The 23,614-nt window shown below is 53.2% G+C and overlaps 1 protein-coding gene across 3 annotated transcripts in view; it reads right to left on the reverse strand.

The window, feature by feature from the left end:
* Rapgef1 (Rap guanine nucleotide exchange factor 1) overlaps positions 1–22,844 on the reverse strand; it is a 122,160-nt gene extending 99,316 nt beyond the window's left edge. For all 3 annotated transcript variants that reach the window (XM_042680915.1, XM_042680913.1, XM_042680916.1), the window contains exon 1: positions 22,742–22,844. In XM_042680915.1, coding sequence (XP_042536849.1) covers positions 22,742–22,802 — 61 coding nt within the window. In that variant the 5' untranslated portion in view covers positions 22,803–22,844. The remainder of the gene's footprint in view (positions 1–22,741) is intronic.
* Between the last annotated feature and the right edge of the window lie 770 nt (positions 22,845–23,614).

Below are 23,614 nucleotides of genomic sequence, written 5' to 3' on the forward strand. Positions count from 1 at the left end.
AAGGAAATCCCATGTGTCAGTCTCCTCTCCAGTGATGTAGAAAGAAACACAGGTCGCATGTATATACATTTATCTAATTTGGGAAGGGGAATAACAAAATGCTGAAACAAGTACACAGAATGACTCATTGCAACGAAGATACTCACAAGATACTATGTTGGAAATGACCTTTACAACTTGGGGGGGGGGGATAGGGGATGGAAGGGATAGTTGGGGTAACAATGTTCGACAAGAAATGTACTCATTGGGGCTGGGAAGGTGGCTCAGTGGTAGAGTGCCTGCTTTGCATGTATGAGGCCCTGGGTTGGATTCCTCAGCACCACATAAGCAGAAAAAGCCGGAAGTGACGCTGTGGCTCAAGTGGTAGAGCACTAGCTTTGAGCTGACAAGCTTAGGGACAGCGCCCAGGCCCAGAGTTCAGGCCCCACTACCAACCAAAAAAAAAAAAAAAAAGGGAAAAAGGAAAAAGAAATGTACTCATTACCTTACTCATGTAACTGTAACCCCTCTGTACAGCATCTTTTTTTTTTCTCCCCTTTCCAATCCTGGGCACTGTCCCTGGGCTTCTTTTGCTTAAGGCTAGCACTCTACCACTTGAGCCACAGCACCACTTGCAGCTTTTTTGTGTATGTGGTACTGAGGAATCGAACCCAGGAATTTATTCATGCTAGGCAAGCACTCTACCACTAGCCCACCTTCCCAATTCTGTACAGCATCTTTGCAATAAACATTAAAAAAAAAAGGGAGGGGGGATAAAAATACAAAAAAAAAATAATTTTTTTTAAGAACATGGAAACTTCCGTTTCCCTCCCTACACTGAGCTCCTCCCTAGGTCAAACAGCAACCAGAGGCTGGAGAAACCGGGGCGCGAATCCCCATACGCCTGCCCATGGGGGGCAGTAAAGTCCACCAGCTGGCGAAGGAACAACTGAAGCTCACCTTCCCTCACCGCCAATAATCACCTCCCTGGCTGGAGAGGTGAGACTTCATTCCTCCTTCCCATCTAAACACTGTAATCATGCTCCTTGGGCAGGTCTGAACACCGACCTGGTGTCTGGCCTCGTGCCTTCCCTATCACCCGCAGCTAGCTCAGTGTACACATCCAAGACCACCAGAGATCAAAGAGACTCTGATTATGAACTTGCTCTGTAACATCTTTTTCACCTGAAGGAAGGGTTAGCAACATTTAGAAAACAATTCTGTTGCCCAGCAGGGCAGGACCCTGGGCCAGGCTGAGGAACTCAATGGGGACAGGTGAAGGAATGAACAAATGAACACAAGGATTCTCAGGCTGGCCTCTTCCCCTAGTTCAACTAGTGTTTGAAGTCAGGGCCTTGCACTTGCTTGGCTTGCTTGTTCATGGCTGGCACTCTACCATTTGAGCCACACCTCCAGCCAAGCTTTTTGCTGTTATTTTGGAGATGGTGTCTCTTGGACTTTCCTGCCTTGGCTGGCTTTGAACCACAGTCCTCAGACCTCAGCCTCCTGAGTAGTAAGGATTACACACGTGAGCCACTGATGCCTGGCAGGTCAGCACATTTCTCATCTACAGAGACTCTCCTTTCCTAGCAAGAATATGAGGGGGGCCATCTTCACCTGCCCTCACCAGGCCCTGCTGGACCCTGTCCGGGAGTTTCATCTATATTCGCATTGCCCCTCCCTCCTGCTCCACAGAGCCCTGGAACTTGGCCCGTTTGTAGCAGATCCTTACCGAGCTGGGCTCTCAGAACAGCATACTACAATTATTGGACCTGGTCTCAGGTCCAGTTCACCATGTGTGCCTCACGTGCCGTGTCCAAAACAGCGTTTCCTGAGCAAACACATCTTAAGTCCCAATGGCTCACTTATGCAACTCTCCCCAAGGACACATCATTTCCTTGAAAGCCCAGCTTCCAACGAAGGCTGCATCTCAGGCAACACACACTCCCATGATTCAAATGTGAACTGCTCAGGCTGGGCAGGGGACAGTTCCAGAGCTTGAACTCAGCTTGAACTCGCATTCCCTGGCTTGCTCAGCTGGCATTCTACCACTTAGGCTATGTCTTAGCCCAGCTTTTTGCTGGTTATTTTAGAGATAAGAGTCTGTTCTTTTCTACCCTGCCTGGCTTCAAATCTCGATCCTACAGATCTTAGTCTTTTTTTTTTTTTTGTCTGTCATGGGGCTTGAACTCTAGGCCTGGGCGCTGTCCCTCAGCTCTTCAGCTCAAGGTGAGAGCTCTACCACTTGAGCCACAGCGCCACTTTCGGTTTTCTGGAAGTTTATTGGAGATAAGAGTCTCATGGACTTTTCCAGCCCAGGCTGGCTTTGAACCTGATCCTCAGATCTCAGCCTCCTGAGTAGCTAGGATTACAGGACAGATCTTAGTCTTGAGAGCAGCTAGGATTATAGGTGTGAGCCACAGGAGCCTAGCTAAGAACAGCCTATTTAGAAGAATGCCTCAAGAATTACCACATCAGAAAACATGTCATTAGAGTCACTGCCAAGACAGGCTAGTGACCTATCTCTAGTCTACACCTTAGAGAGATAAAAGAAAACTAATAATAAAAAACAAAGAATAATAATTAAAAAAAAAAAAAAAGAGCTGGGTGCCGGTGGCTCAGGCCTGTAATCCTAGCTACTCAGGAGGCTGAGATCTGAGGATCAAGGTTCAAAGCCAACCCATGGCAAGAAAGTCAGTGAGACTCTTATCTCCAATAAACACTCAGAAAACTGGAAGTGGCGCTGCGGCTCAAGTGGTAGAGAGCTTGCCTTGAGCTCAAGAGCTCAGGGACAGTGCCCAGGCCCAGAGTTCAAGCCCTACAACCGACCAAAAAAAAAGGGGAGGGGGTATGCCAGCAGTATGCTGCTGCACACCTGTAATCCCAACATGCAGGAGGCTGAGCAGGAGGATCACAGGTTCCAGGACAGCCTAGACTGTACAGGAGGGCTCACTACACAGCCAACATGATGTTTCCAAGGGCTACACCAACACTCAAGGCTGAGGGCATGCGTGCTGACTTCAATCAGACAATATCTGACCTCTCTGAGCCTGATTTTTTTTACCTATATCACTGGTATATAATTATGCCACCTACTTCATAGGACGGATTAAATGTGTTCAGAAGTTAAAGATGTTATTGGCACACAGCAAGCACTCAACAGAATGCTCCTGTTGCTGTGTTTATTGCTATTGCCTACACACTACCAAGCCTTAGGTAGAGCACACTGAAAGAACACGACATTCTCACAAGGGAGCCAGTCCCCCGGGTCCCGTGAGATCCGCCCACTGCCATGGTAAACGCCTCATTCCTTAGTCAATTAAATTCCACTTACAAATGTGTGCCCTGGGGATCGTAGTTTGACTGTGAAAGGAGACATAAACCAGGGAGGCAGTACCGCAGCTACTCAAGTCTGAGACACTTTGGGACCGCCCTCCCCTGCCATCTAGAAACTACTGGGTTTGGAAGAAATCTAAGCCAGAGTCCTGCAGGTGTTGCTCACTCTTTGGGGGGGGGGGGGGGGGGTAGTTTTCAAGACCAAAATGGCCCTGAGGGGAAAGGCCAGCAGATGGCAGGTCTCTGTGAGCATGCTCACCCTCCCAGGGCCAGAGAGGCTGCCCAGGGCTGTCAGGCGGTGCTGGGGCTTTGGGCGAGCTTTGTGTACTTGCCTGCAGGGAGGAAAGTCTGATGGCGGTCACTTCCCTCCTGGAGGTGCATGCAACAATACGAGGAAGCGCCAAGCACGGTGGGAACTGGGAGCTTCCCAAGTGGGGCTCCAGCTGGGGCCCGCCTGGGCGGACAGACCTGCAGATCCTGCCGGGCCTGGGGGAGACCACTAAGGGTAAAGGCACAGTGCGTGCAGTGTCACAGGACCCGGGGTCCTGGGTGTGCAGTGTCACAGGAACCCGGGTCCTGTGCTGGTACCTCTGCGTCACACGCAGCCTCAGCACGTCATCCCAGGGGCCTCAGGCACTCACTGAGCAATGTCAATAGCTTAAGGAGCATCTGACACATGCACAGGGAATCTTTTTGTGACTACCTCAGTGAGGGCCAGAGGCTCAGGGCAGCCGGAGCATGGTGGCGTGACCTAATCAGAAGGTCAGGGAAGAGGGAGGCTTCAAGAACAGGCAGGAGGAGTAGCGCATAGGGGCCAAGAGCAAAGGGCAGTCAGTATGTGCAAAGGCCCTGCACGGCTCCAGGCACACAAAGGGGCAGGGATGATGGGCGGGGCCTGTGGAGGCAGACGGGTCCTAAGGTGCATATCCACATTTCCAAAAGGAGAAGCCTCCGTGTCCAGCACCCAACGCCTCACAATAAATGGGAAAACAAAGCCAGAAAGAGTTCTGCAGGCAGCCAGAGGGCATGCCACTGGCTCCAGGGGGCTGGCTGCGGGGTCTCAGCAGAGGACTGAACAACAACCTTGAACCCCAATCCTCACTGGGTGCTGACGGGGAGGTGCCAACCGGGCCACCTGCTCTCCACCACCACCCCACTCAGAAATGCCACTCCTCAGCTGTGGGCTCGCACGTGGTTGACATCATCAATACCAGCTGCAACGGAGAGGAGGGTGCTATTTTTTAAAAAGTGAACAGAAAGAGTAAATCTACCCTCTGCTCCCTTCTTCGTGGCGCGTGGAGTTGCCTGGAACACCAGACCAGGCAGGAAGTGCTGGCTGGCGGCTGCGGCTTCGGAGCCTGTCCCCCAGGCCACTCTCACCTTCATCTGCCCCCTGCCACTCAGCACTGCTGGACACACTGTCCCTGAGCTGGGTACCGCGTGTGCTTGCACCGTGAGCCTCAGCTATGTTCCAGCCCCCTCTGGCAAAACAGCAGTTGGCAAGGGCTTTCCCTCCAAACAAGGAAGAGCAACACTGAAAAGCAGCAAGCTAGTGCTGCCCTGAATCAGAGCAGGAGGGTGAGGAGGCGCAAGGTCGCTGGGTGAGCGAGCTAAGGGAGCAGGGCAGGGCCTGCACACAGAAGGGCTCCCATCTAAGGACTGTCTCGGGGTGAACTCACAAGCCATCTCCAGATCTGATTTGTCAAAAAGGAACTGAAGCCAGGAACTGTGGCTCAGGCCAGTGATCCTAGCTACTCAGGAGGTTGAGATCTGAGGATCCAGATGAGAAGCCAGCCCAGGCAGGACAGTCTATGAGACTCTTCCTCCAATAACCACTAAAAAGCTGAAAGTGGAGCTATGACTTAAATGGTAAAGAGCTAGCTAGCCTTGAGTTTAAAGAAAAGCAAGGTCAGGGACAGTGCCCAGGCTCTGAATTCAAGCTGTAGGACAGATGAGAGAGAAGGGGGGGAGACAGGGAGAGAGGGAGGGAAAGAGAGAGGGACAGGGGGAGGGGGGAAAGAGATGAGCGAGAGAGATCAGCTGAATTTAAAGTGGGAGGGCAATAAACTTTCTGAGCTTTCCAGCCATGGGTAGAGACAACATTTGAACCCAGGCTTCAGACCCGCTCTTAGGAGGCCAGTGCTTCCTGGGGAAGTGCATCCAGGTAGCGGGAACAGCCTCTAAGGGCACAGGCTCAGATGCAGGAGGCAAGTGGAGGAAAAGCCAAGCCAGGACAAGCCGTGGAGCTTGCACATGAGCAGGCTGGGGCCGAGCCAAGGCAGAGGCCATGGGACCACAAACCCAGGTTTGGATTTTAGCCCAAATGTGAATCACTGGACAAATCTGAGCACACTGGTTTCATCCAATTTACCCTCTGGCTGTGGAAGGACAAATGGACATTTGCGAGGCACGAGTGGAAACCGAGGCAGCAGGAAGGAGTGAGCTGCAGAGTCCTAGAGACGGTGACAGCCTCAGTGGAGAGGACATCAGGGTGACAGCCAGGATGGACTTGTGGTGGACAAGACTTGGGCTTGAAGACCTCTGAGCCTGAGCCAAGGGTCAGGACTGGGATGGGGCCCCAGTGGTAGCACACACCTGTAATGTAATCCCAGCACTCAGAAGGTTGGGGCAGGAGCATCGAGAGTTCTGGGACAGCCTGGGCTATGACAGCAAGACCCTGTCTCAAAATGAATCAAGCCTGGGACAGGGAACCGAGGAGGCAGGAAAGAGGCCTCCACACACCCAGACTCTGCTGGGGCTTGGGTTGGCCTTCCCAGACACTAGAACGGTAAGAACTGTGTATGTGTATGTTTTGTTTGGTTCCAGCAGTGTGAGCAGGTCTGGTCAAGACTGTGGACAAGCCTAAACAAGACATCCAGAAGCAGCATCCAGGTGGAGAGATTTAGCAGGCAGCAGATCCACAAGTCTGCAGTTGAGGGAGAAATGGGGCTGGAAATACAGTGGGAACAACCTGTATTTAGATGGAACAGACCGCCTAGGAAGACGTCAGTGGGCTCAGCCCCAGAACATTCCATGTTGGGAAGCACAGAAGACAGAGATGATCCCAAACAAAAAGAAGATGGAGAGGAAGCTGCATTTTTTTTTTTTTCTGCCAGCACTAGGGCTAGAACTTAGGTCTTTGTGCTCTCACTTGGCTCATCTGCTCATGGCTGGCACTCTACCACTTGTACCACACCTCCAGTCTGGCATTTTATTGATTAATTGGAGATGGAGGCTGGCTTCAAACCACACTTTTCCAGGGCTCAGCCTCCTGAGTAGCTAGGATTACAGTTGTGAGGCACTGGCATGCCGAGAAGCTTTTTTTGTTTTTGATGTGTGTATGTGTGCAGGTCTGGGGCTTGAACTCAGGGTCTAGATGATATCCCTAATCTATCTATCTTGAGCTATCTAGACGATAGCTCAAGGCTAGTCCTCTACTACTTGACCCACAGCTCCACTTCCAGGATTTTTGCTGGCTAAAATTGGATGCAAGAGTCTTATGAACTTTGCTGTGCAAGATGGCTTCGAAGCGTGATCCTCGAATCTCAGCTTCTTGAATAGCTAGGATTACAGGCATGCGCCACCAGCTCTGTGAAGCTTGCTTGATAGAGAATGTACACATTAAGAGAATTCAAAAGGATCTGTGAACATTTATCACAAGCTTTTTTTTTTTTTGGCAGGTCTGGGGTTTGAACTCAGAACCACATACTTGCTAGGCAGGCACTGCACCAATGTATTGTGCAGCTTCAAACATAATTTAGACTTTAGAATCTGTTTTCAAGTTCTAGATGCTTAGTTTTTAAATGGCTTGCTTATCATAATGACTAATACATCATCCTAATTAATTAGCTAATATCCCCAGGCACAATACACATTAAGTGTGAGCTCCATCAAAGAGCTCTTTTCACAGCACTAAACTGCTGGCCATCTTCTTGTCAGGGCTAATTGGACAGCACTGTTCACTCTCCAACAACTGGCAAACCAGCACTGCGAGCAGCATCTTTGTGGCTCACACCTGCACACACAGCAGAATCAGCTGCAGTCGCGATACAACTTCTTCATGTCACTGGGGTGGGGTTCAGCACTGGCAGGGACTTCCACCCCACTCTCCCAGGCCTCGGGAGCCTTCTATTCCTCTCCAGTGATTCCACAGTAGTGGCACCTGATACTTTCCCAACTTAATTGGAAAACACAGAGCAGAGGTGGAGCTCGGCAGCCCTGCCCCTCCTGTGGACAGTCTGGGTTTAACTGCACTGGAACTGCCTTATTTCTGAAGCAGTCCTCGCTGCTCCTGACTCTACAGGTCCAAATGGAGCTCAGCAGTGACAAGTGAGCATATCCCAGTGTACGTCATCCACCCCAGAACACTGTGCAGGGCTGGGGGTGCCAGGAAAGCAAGTATGGGTAGGAGGGTGATCATCACCCCACACGAGCAGGGACTGTCAGCGGTTGTGTTCTGGTGTTCAGAGATCAAACTGTGAGGTTACAACAGGGATAGAAGTCAGACCCCAACTCTTTTTTTTTTGGTCATGGGGCTTGAACTCTGGGCCTGGGTGCTGTCCCTCAGCTCTTCAGCTCAACCACTTGAGCCACAGTATCACTTCTGGTTTTCTGGTGGTTACTGGAGATAAGAGTCTCACACATGGTCTGGGAAGGTGGCTGAGTGGTAGAGCGCTTGCCTCGCTTGCATGGAAGCCCTAGGTTCGATTCCTCAGCACCACATAAGCAGAAAAGGCCAGAAGTGGCGCTATGCCTCTAGTGGTAGAGTGCTAGCCTTGAGCTTAAGAGCTGAGGGACAGCACTCAGGCCCAGAGCTCAGGCCCCACGATCGACCAAAAAAGGAAAAAAAAAAGAGTCTCTCAAATTTCCTGCCCAGGCTGGCTTTAGACAAGATCCTCAGATTTCAGCCTCCTTAGTAACTAGGATTATAGGCTCTAGGATTATAGGTGGGAGCCACTGGTGCCCAGCTTAGACGCCAACTCTTTAATCAAAGGCTGAGCCTCAACTGGGTCAAATGGCACATGACTTGTGACCCTACCCAGTACTTTGGAGGCTGAGGCAGGAAGACTGTGAGTTTAAGACTAGCCTTAACTATGTCTATCAAAAACAAACCAAAAGGAAAGGATAAAGACACTCTGGCTTGGTGTGGGGAGCTGGAATTGGACTATAGTGAGATGTACTAGAACAGAGCCTTGAGGTACCTGTAGATGTCTATGTTAAGATGCAGAGCAGCTACTCATGAAATCAGCCGGAGAAGGACCAGGCAGCATACTGAACTTCCTTGCCTTTTTTTTTTTTTTAATGCCAATACTGGGGCTTAAACTCGGTGCCGGGCTCTATCCCTTAGCTTCTCTGCTCAAGGCTCTTACCACTTAAGTCAAAGCTCCACTTCCAGCTTTTTTTCTGATTAATTAGAGATTAAAAATCTCTGGAATTGGGGCTGGGAAGGTGGCTCAATGGTACAGCGCTTGCCTTGCATGCCTGAGGCCCTGGGTTCGTTTCCTCAGCACCTACATAAGCAAAAAGAAAAAAGATGGATGTGGCTCTGTGGCTCAAGTGGTAGAGTGCTAGCCTTGAGCTGAAGAGCTGAGGGACAGCGCCCAGGCCCAGAGTTCAGGCCCCATGACTGGACCCAAAAAAATTTAAAAAAAAAATCTCTGGAATTTTCTGCCCATTCGGGCTTCAAAACAACATCCTCAGATCTCAGCCTCCTGAGTAACTAAGATTACAGGCATGGTCACTGGTACCCGACTTCCTTTTTTTTTTTTTTGGCAGCACTGAGGAATGAACTCAGGGCCTGTGATCTTCTACTGAGCTAAATACCCAACCCTTGCCTTTCTTGAAGATCAAGGTGCATGGTGTGCGCTTCCTCAGAGTTTAACTCTGGATCAAGGTGGGCTGATTTTGCTGCAGTAGTTCCTGAGGAATGTTAGTCAATTGGTAATACATCTTATATGTGTTAGGGTCAAAGAAATGCAGTCATTGGTTTTTATCCAGCTCCTCAGAGACAGGATAATGAAACTCCTGGACCAGTCTCAGGAGGCAACTTCAGCACAGAGGTAGGCTCTATGCCATCTAACAGGGCCTGCCGGGCTGGCAAATTTGGAGGACGATTTGGCCTTGCTTCTGTTTGAATCCTCCTCCTCCTCCTCCTCCCCTGAGGCAGCCTGGACTCCAGCCACGTGGTGTTGAGAGTCTGCCGCCTGTGTCATCAAGCTGAGAGTAAGTGCTTGTGGTGGGATGGAGGTCACACAGCACCTCAGGCCTCGCTGTGCGCTAAACCCTATGCCACGGGCAACGGGCGCTCCCCAAACTCCCACTGGTCACTCCCGCCATTGATGGGCTTCAGCCCAGCAGAGGGCCCTGGCAATGTCCTCGAAGGGGCCTCAAGTGGCTGAAAAGTCCAGGTGGAGGGTGACAAGATCTGTGCCCAGCAGTCCAGGCTCTGCCCTGGCTTCCATTAAGCTTCCTTCCCCACAGCAGCCGGCAGCTCTAAACACACAGGTCCCTCAGAGCCATAGGAGACACAGCACGCGGGGCGGATGATGTCCCACCAGCACTTAGAAGTTATTCGGTTTCTTCCTCCCCCCTCTCCCATGGACAGCATTAACCAGTATACAACTGCCTGGTAATACAGCAACCACATGCCACCTTTTGAAAAAAAGTCTGGATAGAAATCTAATGCATTAGGGTATTTCAGGTTAAACAGTATGTTTATGTTAATAAAAGGGTGGTGCGTGCCTGTAACCCCAGCAGGTGGCGGAGGCAGGAGGATCCTGAGTTCAGGCAGCTTGGGCTACATACAGACCTTGTCTCAAAACAAAACAAAACTTAACCTACCCTAAACCAGAAATTTAATACCCACAGTGATGCTCCTGTGATTGGGTGGAAGGCTGAGGAAAAGGCAAATGGACAGGGTGGGAGGGAAACGCGCACTGTCACCGAGGGTCGCCAGGGGGCGGCAAGGGTTCTCCCGGTGACAGAACCCTCTGCCGCTGCGCGGGGCTGGTGGCCACACAAATCCACACATTAAAACGCTCACAGCTTTCCCCTCAGAAGTCAATCTTACCATGTTTAAATTTTAAAATGTTTCTCCTAGAAGGAGGCTAGTTGTTTTCCCACCAGGCATTCCTGAGGCCGCTTACCAGCACCGCCTGGAGGAATCCCTGCCTTGGCACTACCTTTCTGAGCGCAGGGCTGGCTGGACTAGCAGAACACCAGTATCCTATGGGCATGCTCATCAGCATGTTACCAAGCAGCAGGGATTTACAGCCGACACAAACATGTGTGCCACAATCGGCGCCCCCATCGGCAGTGCCCCTGGTCAGAAGCTCAGCACACCAAGGATCTGAGGAAGCTCAGGAGCACTGCTGGGGCTCTCAGCTTTAGAGGGGCACAGAGGATCCAGGGAGAAAGCCTGGCTTGCCTGTAGGCACCATGACTCCACCCAGAGCCTGACCAACCTGGCCTAGCGCAGCCACGCACATGCTCTCTGATGACCCCCCAGGAGTAGATGCTTTGGCCCTTCCCAGTGGTCCAGTGTAAGACGCCACTCCGCAGTCTTTCCTATCTGTAATCATTAAAGGAGACAGCTCTATGAACAGAAGAAACAAGGGCTGGCCAGCTTCTAGAAGAACGTGCTTTTGATCAGTGCCTCTCATTTTGTGATGAGCTCAGACAATTAATATTTGACAAGCTGAGGCAGAAGCACAAATTAGTGTGGTTCTGCTGATTAAGTCAAAAGTCTTACAGCTGCACTAACAGATCCACAGGAAGGACACACACAGACACACACACGGACACACACACACACACATACACACACACGTGCGCATACATGCGCACGCAAGTTCATCTTGACAGCTGACCCTGATGTGGCACTTCATATACCTTGGAAGTTACTGGTCCACAAGGTCTTAAATGGCTTGTAGTATATTAACACCCACAAAACAAAGCAACATGTTGTGACTGTCTGGACAAAGATAGTTTAATCAATCCCGAGTCAGCCCTGGACAAGAAACTGATGTCTCTTGGGATGAAGCAAAAATACCCTTGCTTCTGAGTCAGGCTGCTGAGGCTCTATCCTAAATGCCTGGGCCTGCTCCTTCCAGCCAGGCTCAGGAGATAAAGCAAGCAGGACTCCCTCCACCTACCTGTGGGCACTGGGACCACATGTGGAGCGGAAAGGAAATGCAGCTTCCTTTTCCTAGGAACCATTCCTCATGAGCTTGCTGCTCAACTGTGAAAACTACTCCTTGGAATTACACATTCTCCAGAGGGAGTAAGGGGACGAAGGGCTGAGGGTGAAGAGTATATGCCCACCAGGTGTGAGGGCTTGGGTTTCATCCCCAGAACAGAGAGAGAGAGAAAGAGAGAGAGAGAGAGAGACCATGGCAAAGAAAAGGAGGGAAGCCGGGCGCTGGTGGCTCACGCCTGTAATCTTAGCTACTCAGGAGGCTGAGATCTGAGGATCGCGGTTCAAAGCCAGCCCGGGCAGGAGAGACCGTGAGACTCCTATCTCCAATAAACCACCAGAAAACCGGAAGTGGCGCTGTAGCTCAAGTGGTAGAGCGCTCGCCTTGAGCTGAAGAGCTGAGGGACAGCGCCCAGACCCAGAGTTCAAGCCCCATGACCAACCAAAAAAAAAAAAAAAGAAAAGGAGGGAAGAAGGAGGGAAACTAAAACATCTCAACAACCAGAGACTTGCCTTCCCCTGGGAGTACTGTGGTCTGAATTATATTTGTTATATTACCATTTTAAATGAAAATGGTTATTTCAGAGCAGACAAAACTAAAGCTTATTGAGCTCTAGCACTTGAGCCACAGAGAGGTGGGAGGTGGGGCTGGTTGTGTTATTAATCAGAGATAAGAGTCTCACAGACTTTCCTGATCAGGTTGGCTTTGAACTTTGATCCTCCCAAGAATAGCTAGGATTATAGGTGTGGGCTACAGCCTCAGCCCCTAGTTTTTGTTTGCAATACTCAAAGCTGGGAAGTTCAAGGTCAAAGGGAAGACATATGATCATGGTTTGGTCTTTTCTTTTCTTTTTTTTTTTGTACTAGAATTTGAATTCAGCCCTCATGTTTGCTGCAGGTACTATCACTTAGCTCAAGTGATAGAGTCATTACCAGGGCTGACCTTGAACTCTTGTCTCTGCCTCCCAAGTAGCTGTGATTATAGGCATGGGCCACCATGCCCAGCTTTATTGAGCATTTCAAGCGTGTCAAGTCTGCCAATATTTTTTGTGTGTCACATCTCATTCACTCCTTCCTCAACACCTGTTCCACTGGTAAGGAACTGAAGCTTTGACCAGGTGAAGTGACTTTGCCCAAAGTCCCACAGTCATAACACAGAAAAGCCAGACCTAAAACCTCAGCTCATGGGCTGGGAAGGTGGCTCAGTGGTAAAGCGCTTGCCTTGCATGCATGAGGTCCTGAGTTCGATACCCAGCACCACATAAGCAAAAAGAAAAAAAATCTGGAAGTGGCACTCTGGCTCAAGTGGTAGAGCGCTAGCCTTGAGCTGAAGAGCTGAGGGACAGTGCCCAGGCCCAGAGTTCATGCCCCATGACCAGACTCCCCCCCCACAAAAAAAAGACCTCAGCTCAAGGCCCTGAGCCTGGGCCCAGGCATCACTGCTACTGTGAAGATGGGGAGCGAGGGGCCTTCAAGGGGCACTGACCCAGTGCAGTGCCCTGCTCAGGCTCTGCCTCTGGGCAGAGGTGCACGGGAAAGCTGATGACCTGGCAAAGGTGGAGGTGCTGGCCCCTCACCCCTTAGCACCCTGTCGGCCTGGGCAGGCTTCACACCTGCATGTGTAGTGGCGCCAGTGTGGGTGGGTGGGAGCCATCTTAACTTGCCAGGGTGCCCCCCCCCCCGCCTGGCCACCTGTGACAAGTAGCTCACCAGCCAACTTGCCATTTCTAGCCATGGACCCTGCGGCTGCCACTGTGCCACTTGGTAAATCTGCATGTGGACATGGTTATGAAGCAATGAAGAGGCTCAGAGCTAGACCCAAGCCAGGACCACAGAGGTGCCTCCACGCCAGGCCCCAAGTCTCTGCCAAAGACAAGTAAGGCAGGGGAGAAGGGAACCAAGCTCCTGCCACCGCTAAGGGAGGAGGCACTTCCCCTCAGATTGCCTCCCTGCCCTCAACGTCAAGTAGGCCCATGTCCCTCTTTATGAGAATTAATGAAGCCATTCACGCATCTAACAATAAGCTCCTAGCCCAGTGTCTGGCACACAGGCCGCCTCAGGAAAGCTAGCTGTCATCTCCCTCCTCTGAGAAGACGCTGCACATTCCAGCCCCTCATGGTGAGAAGCAAAGAAACCAATGTCCCTATGGATGGGTTTTATTCTGAAGATGAATGGTTAGCAATGAATGGTTAGCACTATTGGAAACCATCAGCAAGGCAGGCCAGGAAGCCCTTCGTATGCCTGAACCCCTTTTACTGGAGATGAGACATGTCAAGTTGTAAGAGAGGCAACAGAGGCTCAGAAAGATTCAGCAATTTATCCAAGGTCACCCAGCAAGATGCAAGCCTTCCTGAGCCCTAAGCAAGGACAGCAAGCACCGCCCTACATTGTTAAGGGTCTTATCACGGTGGCAACCTCTTTAGGGACAGAGCAATTCCTTGAAGCACCGGAGGCCCGGAGGCCCGTTTGAGCCCATCACAAAAGTCAGAACAACATCCTGGGATCAGTGGAATCATGAGCGTATGGCAAAGGCTTATGCAGACTCTGGCCTGTGATCTACTCCAGATCACGAAGAACAACCCTGTGGCTCAGTTCCCTCCTCTGCAGAATGAGAGTGGAAGGAATGAACAGTAGAACCTCTCTTAAACCACACAAGGAACATGCCCAGGACTGAGCCCAATGCTGGCACATGGTAGGCTCATCTGAATGACTGTTAGCTGCTACTATTATTTTTACTTACTGAACGGAGAGGCTGAGACAAGCCAATTCCTCAGCCCCCACACAATCAGCCATCTATTTCTTCACAACTGTTCACTTAAGGGCACGTGTGATTACCCGTAACCCGCAAATAAATCCAGCCATTGTTCCCAACCAGGGGGTTTGTTTGTTTGCTCTGAGTCAATTAAGTATCTTATCTGGAGCCAGCCCACTGGTCTTTAGTCCCCTCCCCATTCCAAGTCTTTCCTTCTCCCAAATACTGCAGCCTCACACTCCTTCCTGCTCCATGTGGGGGGGAGGGGGTGGGCGTGCGCCCACACTGGTCCTGGGGCTTGAACTCAAGGCCTGGGAACTGTCCCTGAGCTTTTGTGCTCAAGGCTAGCACTCTACCACTTGAGCCACAGTTCCACCTCCTGCTTTTTTGCAGGTTAGAGATAAGCGTCTCACAAATGTTCCTGCCCAACCTGGCCTCAAACCATTTTCAGATCTCAGCTTCCTGAGTAGCTGGGATTACAGGTATGAACCACTGGCATCTGGCTCCTGCTCCATTCTTTTTTTTTTTTTTTGGTTGTGGGGCTTGAACTCTGGGGGGCCTGGGCACTGTCCCTGAGTTCTTCAGCTCAGGGCTAGCGCTCTACCATTTGAGCCACGGTGCCACTTCTGATTTTCTGTTGGTTATTTGGAGATAAAGAGTCTCACAGACTTTCCTGCCCGGGCTGGCTTTGAATTGCGATCCTTGGATCTCAGAGCTCCTGAGTAGCTAGGATTATAGGTGTGAGCCTCCGGCGGCCGGCCTTTCCTGCTCCATTCTTTTTTTTTTTTTTTTTTGGTCAGTTATGGGGCTTGAACTCTGGGCCTGGGCGGTGTCCCTGAGCTCTTCAGCTCAAGGCTAGCGTTCTACCACATGAGCCACAGCGCCGCTCCTGCTCCATTCTTAATTGAGCAGTATGGCCTGGTAGTAACCTGCCAGTCCACATAAATGCCTGAAATCAGCCCCTTGTCCCTGACCCAGGAAGCACCACACACCATTCTGTGCCAGCAGGCCCCACTTCAATGCTTTAAAAACAGGACAGGAGCTGGGAAGGTGGCTCAGTGGTAGAGTGCTTGCCTTGCACGCATGAGTTCCTGGGTTGGATTCCTCAGTACTATATAAGCAGAAAAAGCCGGAAGCGGCACTGTGGCTCAAGTGGTAGTGCGTTAGCCTTGAGCTGAAGAGCTCAGGGACAGCACCCAGGCCCAGAACTCAGGCCCCACAACTGATTAAAAAAAAAAATACATAAAAATAAATAAATAAAAACAGGACCGTTTCCTGATCATAAAACTTAATTTGTAGTGAAATGACTGTGGTTTTGGCAGGGGAAACCTGGGGGGGGGGGGGGTCAGACACAAATCCTTTGGGGCCTGTGGGTGGGAAGGCTGCACAGCTTAGGGGCAGGAACAGAGGACACTGGTTCAGACAATGTCATGTGTCTCTCAAACCACAGCCTGAAAACACAAGGAGAGAAAGAGGAATTGTGACCCGAGACACAGGATTTCTAGTCCACTCAGATCAGTCTCTCCACTGAAGACAGCTCTCTCAGAGAGACTCCTGGGCTCCCTGAGAATGCTGGAGATAGCTGAAACCCTCAGCCTCCCTGAGGACTTCCAGTCCTCACGGAGAGAGCTAAAGGGTAGCAAGTTGTTCCTAAATAAATCACAAGTATCACTGGTGCTCATTGCAGGTGCAGGCTGGGCAGGGTTGGTACATACCTTGATTTTAAATGGAGGGCAAAATACCAATTGCTCTCTGTGGAAAAGGCATTGTCGAGGCCCACTCCTATGCAAAGCAAGCAGCTGCAGTAGGTGGCAGCTCTCAGTGAGATGCCTGGCAGGCTGGCCCACACGCCACCTCTCGCTATCATAGATACTTGATATTTGTCAGTGTCAGGGACAGAACTTAGGTCTGCATATACCAATCACAGGCACTACCTGAGCTACGCTCTCAGCTACCCCCTTTTATTGAGACAGATCCTTGCTATATTGCCCAGGCTGGTCTCAAACTCCTGTGCTCAAGTGATCCTTCTGTGTCAACTTCCCCCCATACCTCCCACACACCCCTGCTGTATCTGGGACCACAGAAACATACCACCACATCCAGCCTGGTATTCAATCACAGCTCATTATTATTATCATTATTATTTTGTCAGTCATGGGGCTTGAACTCTAGGCCTAGGCACTGTCCCTAGGTTCTTCAGCTCAAGGCTAGCGCTTTACCACTTGAGCCACAGTGCCACTTCTGGCTTTTTTTATGTGGTGCTGAGGAATCGAACCCAGCACCTCATGCATGTGAGGCAAGCTCTCTACCACTGAGCTACCTTCCCAGTCCCACAGCTCATTATTAATTTTCACAAATGTGTATATTTAATACAGAACCCTAGCTCACTGTATAACCCTTACCAAAATGACAAGTCCACTAATTCACTAAGAAACAGCCCAATTAGCAGCTTAAAACAAGAAAGTGTATTTAGAGACTCAGTGAGAGCTGGAGTGCAGCTCAGTGTTAAAGCACTTGCCTAATATGTGAAGACCCTCAGTTTGGAAAGAAAAGAAGAAAAGAAAAAATAGGAGAGAGGAGGAGAGAGGGAAGGAAGAAAGAAGGAAAGGATGGACAGGAGAGAAGGAGGGAAGGTGGGGATGAGGGAAAGGACAGACAGAATTAAAGATAATCAGAGACTTGAAATCAAACCTAAGTGCACTCTGTGGTACTACTGTCACTCGCGTACTCCTTTCATAAGCATGTGTACAGCACCTGGTGCTGGGCCTGGTGGGTACCAGCAGTGGGCAGGTGTGCTCCTCCACAAGTGAATCGGTTATTGAAGGCTTTTATTTGTTGATTTTTAATTGTGGACAGGAAACAGGGCTTTGCCTTTTGGATGCAGTAAACACTATCATTCCACCCACGTGTTGCTTCCCTGGAGCCTTTACATGCGTTTACTCTCTGCCGGAGGAAGAGGAGCAGAGGGGACCGGAGGAGGTCGTGTCTGGTGGAGGCAGGGGAAGCAGCCCGGGCTTTCCTGCTTGGTCCCATGGAAGGTCCGGGAATTGCTTCAAGCAACATGAACTGGTTTTAAGTGACTTCCCCACGAACTAACCATTCTCTAAAAACTGCCTTTTTCATCTGTGTGGGGTACGTGCGTACATGGGTGTGCATGTGTGTGTGTATGTGCGTGCCTATGTGTGTGTGGCTGTGGGTGTGTGTGTGTGGCTGTGGCTGTGGCTGTGGGTGTGGGTGGGTGGGTGGTCCATAGGTCAAACCTAGGATCTGGAGCACTGGCACATATCAGGCCAGAAACCTACCACTGAGCTACAGCCTCAGCTCTCTCCAGGGGCCTTCTTATTATAAAAAGGGACCTTTTACTTCACAACAAACAGGGGGGCACTGATTTCAGAGCCACTCCTTCCTGGTACTGATGAAGAAAATGAGACCCTAAGAAGGGACAAGATCACCCAAGGTCACAACATCCGTCCTGATGATCTAAAATACGTGACCAGAAACGAAGGGGACGGGCCTACCGGTGCCAGGTCTATCCTAGGTTCACAAACTGTGGGGCTGTCCGTTTACTTGTGAAACAGCCTTCCGGGCAAGGTAAGCGGGAGGAACACTGGTCCCGCAGCTGGCTGGAGGCCCCTGGGCGTGGGCAGCCCCACTGCCAGTCCTCTCCCTTTGCCACCGTGCCATCCTGTTATGGCAACAGGCAGCACCCTCAGCCGCACTGAGGTAAGAGCAGCCTGGCGCTGGAGGCAATCTGCAGTCCAGGAGAATCTGGGAACTGACTTTTGTGCAAGCTCATACATGACTCATCTTTACAGGCCTCCCGTGGAGGCTCCTGGATGCAAGGAATCCCATTCAACCGCCTCTGCCCACAGCTGCTCAGGAGACCAGGAAACATTTGGGGTTGCTGTGGCTGGTTTGTAAAAAACACACTCATCTGTGTTAGTGCTATTTCTTATCTACTTATAGTATTGCTCATGCTGTTAGTATTATAAATGTCACACGCAGCCTTTTAAAGGCCATGCTGGGTCTACTTTAGTTCAATTGGCAGACTTTTCTCCCCAAGATCAGAAGAGACATGTAGAAACACGATCCAGACTTAGATAGAAGATGTTGTGATCTCAGCAAGACCAGAGGCTCTACACGGCCCCCAGAGGGAGAAAGGCCCAGTTCCCCTTTTCACTTCCCTATGGCGAGTAACAAAATTTCCCTGGGTCTCAGCTGCCCACAGACGCAAAGTGCAGAGAATGAAGTGAGAGAGGAGGGTTGTTCATTACGGTAGAAAGCCACAGGAAGTCGCAGGCATGTTACCACTGTGAGCCACCCTGGGCCACCAGATGGGGAGGGGGGACGGGGGGGGGGGGGGACGGGAGGGGGGGACTGCTGACACGGAAGGTAGAGAGGCACCAATGAGGACTCTGGAGACCTGGGAGAGGAGTGAAGGGTGGGAAGCTGCTCTCAGACTGTTACGTTGTTACTTGAAGATACTGTAACTGTAGATGCCTCACTCTTCTGGAAATAGTAAGTGTAAATTTGGAGGAGTTTAAAACAGATCAAAACAGTGATTGCCCATCTGTCTGAGGGCCTGGTAGGTGAGGAAAAGGTGCAGTCCCCAGTATCTGTTCTGAGAAGACACATAATAACAAAAGGCATTTGGCAATTGCTCACTGCCCATTTCCACTGAGTGTATAACAAAAGTATCTTCAGACATCTCAAGACAGAGCACACTTAAGAATGTGCTTGAGGGCCCACATTCTCTGGTCTGCAGACCTCGTGCCAGGTGAGCCCAGGGCCACTTCACGGCTGGTAAACCTTGCCAAGGTCGCAGGGGGCTAACACTGGCCAGTTTGGTAAGTGGTGAGGCTTCTAGACAGACTGATTTTCTGGGAGCACAGGGAGGGAGGACAGGGATTAAACAACAGCCAAAACACAACTGCTATTTTTCACGGAAGGCAGGGTCCCTTTCTTTCTCCCAAGGAGGAGCGCTCAGGATATGGAGGGCATTTGGTGTGGGTAAGTGGCGGCAGGCGGGTGGCAGGTGGGCAGGGCAGCGGAGGAAAGCGGAAGCGCCCTCTCCTCTCATGCGGCCACCTGCAAGTCTGCCGCCAGCAGCCTCGGCCCTCCTCACGGCCCACGTGCACATCTCCCCCCGGCTCCTCTATGTGTCATAGCAAGAGGTCATGGCCTCTATCCCAGGTCAGTCCCGTGACCTTCCCCACACTCCACACAAGGCACACACGGATGCCACCATGATGGTAGGTGACCTGGTGGCCACCGCGCTCCCCTCTCCTCAGCATACAGAGCCTGGCAGAGCAGGTGTGTAGGTTCAGAGCTGTTTGAGGGGGTGATGGGACCAATCAATGAAGGAAACGGGCCAAGACCCAAAGCAAACACCCACGAATCATTTCTCCAAGGGCAAGGACACACATCCAAACCTCTGCAGTCCATGTGCTCAGGGGCGTGGGCAACGTGGCTGGCCAGGGAGGGGGCGGTTGCCCGGTTTCCCCTCGCGGCTACCTTGTGGACTCAGGGTTACCAGACAGAAGCAGGAACCTGAGATTTTTGAGCAATTTCCTGATGTTTAAATATTGACCAGTAACTCTCTTTGCTTCCTTAAGAAACCCATGTGGATGGAAAGGACAGAAGCCAGTCCACAGCTGTCAGTTCGGCCTTATCTCCGGAAATGTCAGGTACTGACTCTCCTCACTGGGTGTCTTTGCTGGAAGAAACACAAGGTTACAGACGTGTACACCAGCTTGCACAACCATGCTCAAGTGTGCCCCAAAGTAGCCTCTGGGACCCTGAGTCTTGGCCTTCCTTCCAGGGGGATTTTCAGAACAGGCCCTGGGATCTGAGGAAGAATGTTCTCAGTGCCTGGCGGAGGCACACCATGGGTATACTCGGGGGCTCCGAACTAAATCTAGCCAGGCGCCCAGCAGGCCAGCAGACCTGACCTCACACTGTCCTGCTCTCCCTGGGACAGCTGGGAGGCTGGCCTCCCAGTGTCCTCGTGGGGAGGCGTGGCCTCTAAGGAAGTTCAGATGACTGTGCCAGGAGCTGCTGCTGCTGGGTGAGCAAGTGAAGCTGGCCCAAGAAGATCTGCTGAAGATCTCTCCCTGCTGGCAGGGAGGGCTGGGCCAGGGACTGAAGGCAAGTCCATGAGTGGACAGCCATAGGGTTTGGGGGGACTAGGAGCTTTCCAGCTCACTCAAAAACCCTGCATTTCCTAATCCTGGAGAGGTAAAAACAGTAGACCCTTCCTTTTCTGAGGAGCAAGACTAGGAATACCTTCTAGCAACACTTATGTGGTTTCAAATCTCAGGAAACAGCAAAACCCCAACTGCACTGGGTGACGCTCTGTTATTCACAGCGAGGCCTCTCATCAGGTCAAAAGTGGGGCAGCTCAGAAAACTCCAGCAGAATCCCCAGGACGTGGAAGCAACTCCCCTCTTGCTTTGTCCCACTCCTCAACTCTAGTGTGCCAGAGCACAACAGAAAAGACTTGTAAGTGACGCTTGAACTCAGGGCCTGAGCCATGGCCCCAGCCAGCCCTGCTGCCTTAATGCACTTTCCAGCGAGGGCCTCCGGTTCACGGCTGGGAGCAGCGGTCATCCTACTTCTGCCTCGCTGGCATGGTAGGTGTGCCCCGACATCCAGCCTCCAATGCCTGCACTTCCACAGGTGTGACCCCAGCACTCAAATGACACACCAACTCTGGTCTTGCCATGCTGAGTGAGAACTCTCCCACTTGGCACACCTTACTAAGTCCGTCTTCCTCCTACCCTTTCCACAACTCCACATCCAGCGCCTTCCAACTCTGCTCTTTTCCCTCCATCTCTACCTCAGGGTCTAGGCCCAAGCCCCTCTTCAAAGCCTAGCAAACACTGCTGGCTCCAAAACCTTCCCTGCACTTCCAATACCTGCACATCTACACCATCCAGTGGCCCAAGTATGACGCGGTCCAGCTGCCCTGAAAGTCTCCTCAGAGTTGTGATGCTGCCCCAGGGGAAGGCAGTGCCCAGCAGAGCGCCAGCACCACCCGTGCAGAAGTGGGCAGGCAGGAGAGAAACCAAGGATGTGTCACGTCCATCCAGAGCTGTGCACAGCGGATCCCGCAATGACGGGTCATCAGCACTTCACTGTTTACGTTTCCATGGTTCCCACGTTACTGACAACGGACACAATATTCTGACCATAACAACAACAGAAATAAAACCTCCATTATTGCTACTTTTAAATGACCCAGGTTTCCTAAGGGTGCCATGGGGGTTAGACACTGAACAGGGGTGCCTGAGAAATGCTGCACGGGGTGACCCAAAGATAATTCTGGGTCATCAGATATGCAGGAAAGCAATGCACTGTCACCACGCAAGGGGCCGGGGCTGCAGAACAGTGAGAAACGCACCCCAGAAGTGGCACCTGTGAGCAAGCACCCGACCAGTGAGAAAGGGACCCTGGGCTCCCGTCCCTGGGCCTTCAAGTAGCCATGCCCCGTCTGCTGCTCCTCTGCTGGGTGGGCTACAGAAACCCACCGTCTCTGAGCTCGTGAAAACTGGATCTTCAAGGCTTTAAGAGAGTAAGCACAGACCCGGATATGCAGCAAACCCTCAAAAAAAAAAGGCTGCAAAAACGTCCTTCCTGTGTTTAAACCGCAGACTGCACGCGCTGGGTCGCTTCTGGGGCCATTCTGCAGAGGTGCACGGCAGGAAGCTGTGGCGATCAGCCCTGGGAAACACGCAACGCACACTCCGGGTGCGGACCCCGTGTCAGAGCCCCCTCCCCGCCCCCTCCAGAAGACAGCCGCCGCCGCCGCCGGGGCCAGTCCGGCCGCGCCCGCCCGCCCCGCCCCGCACCTGGGGACCCGCCCCGCAAGGTGTCAGCGGGCTGGCGGAGCCGCGGGCCACGGGTCCCCGCAGCCGCTGACGCTGGAGGGAGCCCCACGCCCGGCACGGACGCCAGCCCGGGCACCGGGAGGCAACTCCCCAAGATTTCTAGGAACACAAAGAGACGAGGCTTCTCGCGACCAGAGCCACAGCCTCGACCCCCCCCCGCCCCGGCCCGGCCGGCGGGGCTGCGCTGCGCGCCGGGGCCCGCCCGCCCGCCCGCCCCGCCGCGGCCCCGCCGCACCCCGCCCGCGCTGCTTTGAAGCCGCCGACCGAACACTTGTGGTTAAATTTAAACTCGAGCCTCCGTCGGGTGACGCCGCGGCTCGGCCGGCGGCGGGCGGCGATCGGCTCCGGGGCGCCGAGCCCAGGCCGGGCACGCGGCCGGCGGCCGGGCGGCTCCGGGGCGCCGCGGGGCCCCCGGCGGCCGAGGCCCCGCCGCCCTCCGGCCGCCCCGCGCGCCGCGAGCCCCGCCGGGTCCCCCGGGCCCGGCCAGGCCCGGCTCAAGAGGGCCCCGCGCGGGGGGCCGCCGCGCCAGGCCCCGCCGGAGCCGCCGCCCGGCCCCAGCCCGGCCGCCGCGCCGCCCCCCGGCCCGCTCACCTGCTTTCTCCACCTTGCCGGACATTTCCGGGCTGCGCCGGAGGCCGAGGCCGCCGCTCATGGAGCCCGGGCCGGGCCGCTGCGGGGCGACAGGCCGGCGCGCCCCGTGGCTCGCCTCAGACCCGCGCCGGCATGGCGGGCTCCGCGCGGCCGCGGCCCGTGCGCTCGCCGACCGCGCTCCAGCCCGCCCCGGGCCGCCGCTCCCGCCGCGCCGCGCCGCCGCTCCCGCCGCCTCCCCGCGCGTCCGCCGCCGCCGCCGCCGCTCCCGGCCCCGCGAGCCGGGTCGCAGCGCCGCGCCGCGCCGCCGCCCGCCGGGCCTGGGCCGCGGCCACGGCGCCACCTGCCGGAAGCGCGTCGCGCCGCCGCCGCCACAGCGCCCTCTGGCGGCCTGGAGCCCCCGGCGCGCAGCGCCCCCTGCCGGCTCGGAGTCCCAGCGCCTCAGCCCGGGGCGCACCCTGCTCGGGCTGACATGGCCTACCCAGGACCCGTCCCTCTGTCGTGTGTGTGTGCACGCACGTGCATGCATGCGTGCGTGTGAGTGTGTGTGCCGACCCTGGGGCTTGAATTTAGGGCCTGGGTGCTGGCCCTGAGGTTTTTCCCTCAAGTAAGTGCTCCACCATTTGAACCACACCTCCACTTCCAGAATTTTGGTGGTTTATTGGAGGTGAGAGTCTCATGGACTTTCCTGCCTGGGCTGGCTTCGAATGGCGATCCTCAGCTCTAATCCTCCTGAGAAGCTGGGCTTGCAAGCGTGGGCCACAGGGCCTGATGCACCCCCGAGTCTGACATGCCCAGCCTGGGCACCTGTGCGCTCCAGGCTCGTGTGGGACTCAGCAGCCATTCAGTCCCGAGCAGGCAGGCCCTCCCGGGGCC

Source organism: Dipodomys spectabilis, unplaced genomic scaffold (genome assembly GCF_019054845.1).
Source record: "Dipodomys spectabilis isolate Male_0828 unplaced genomic scaffold, ASM1905484v1 ptg000067l, whole genome shotgun sequence".
Taxonomy (NCBI): Eukaryota; Metazoa; Chordata; class Mammalia; order Rodentia; family Heteromyidae; genus Dipodomys; species Dipodomys spectabilis.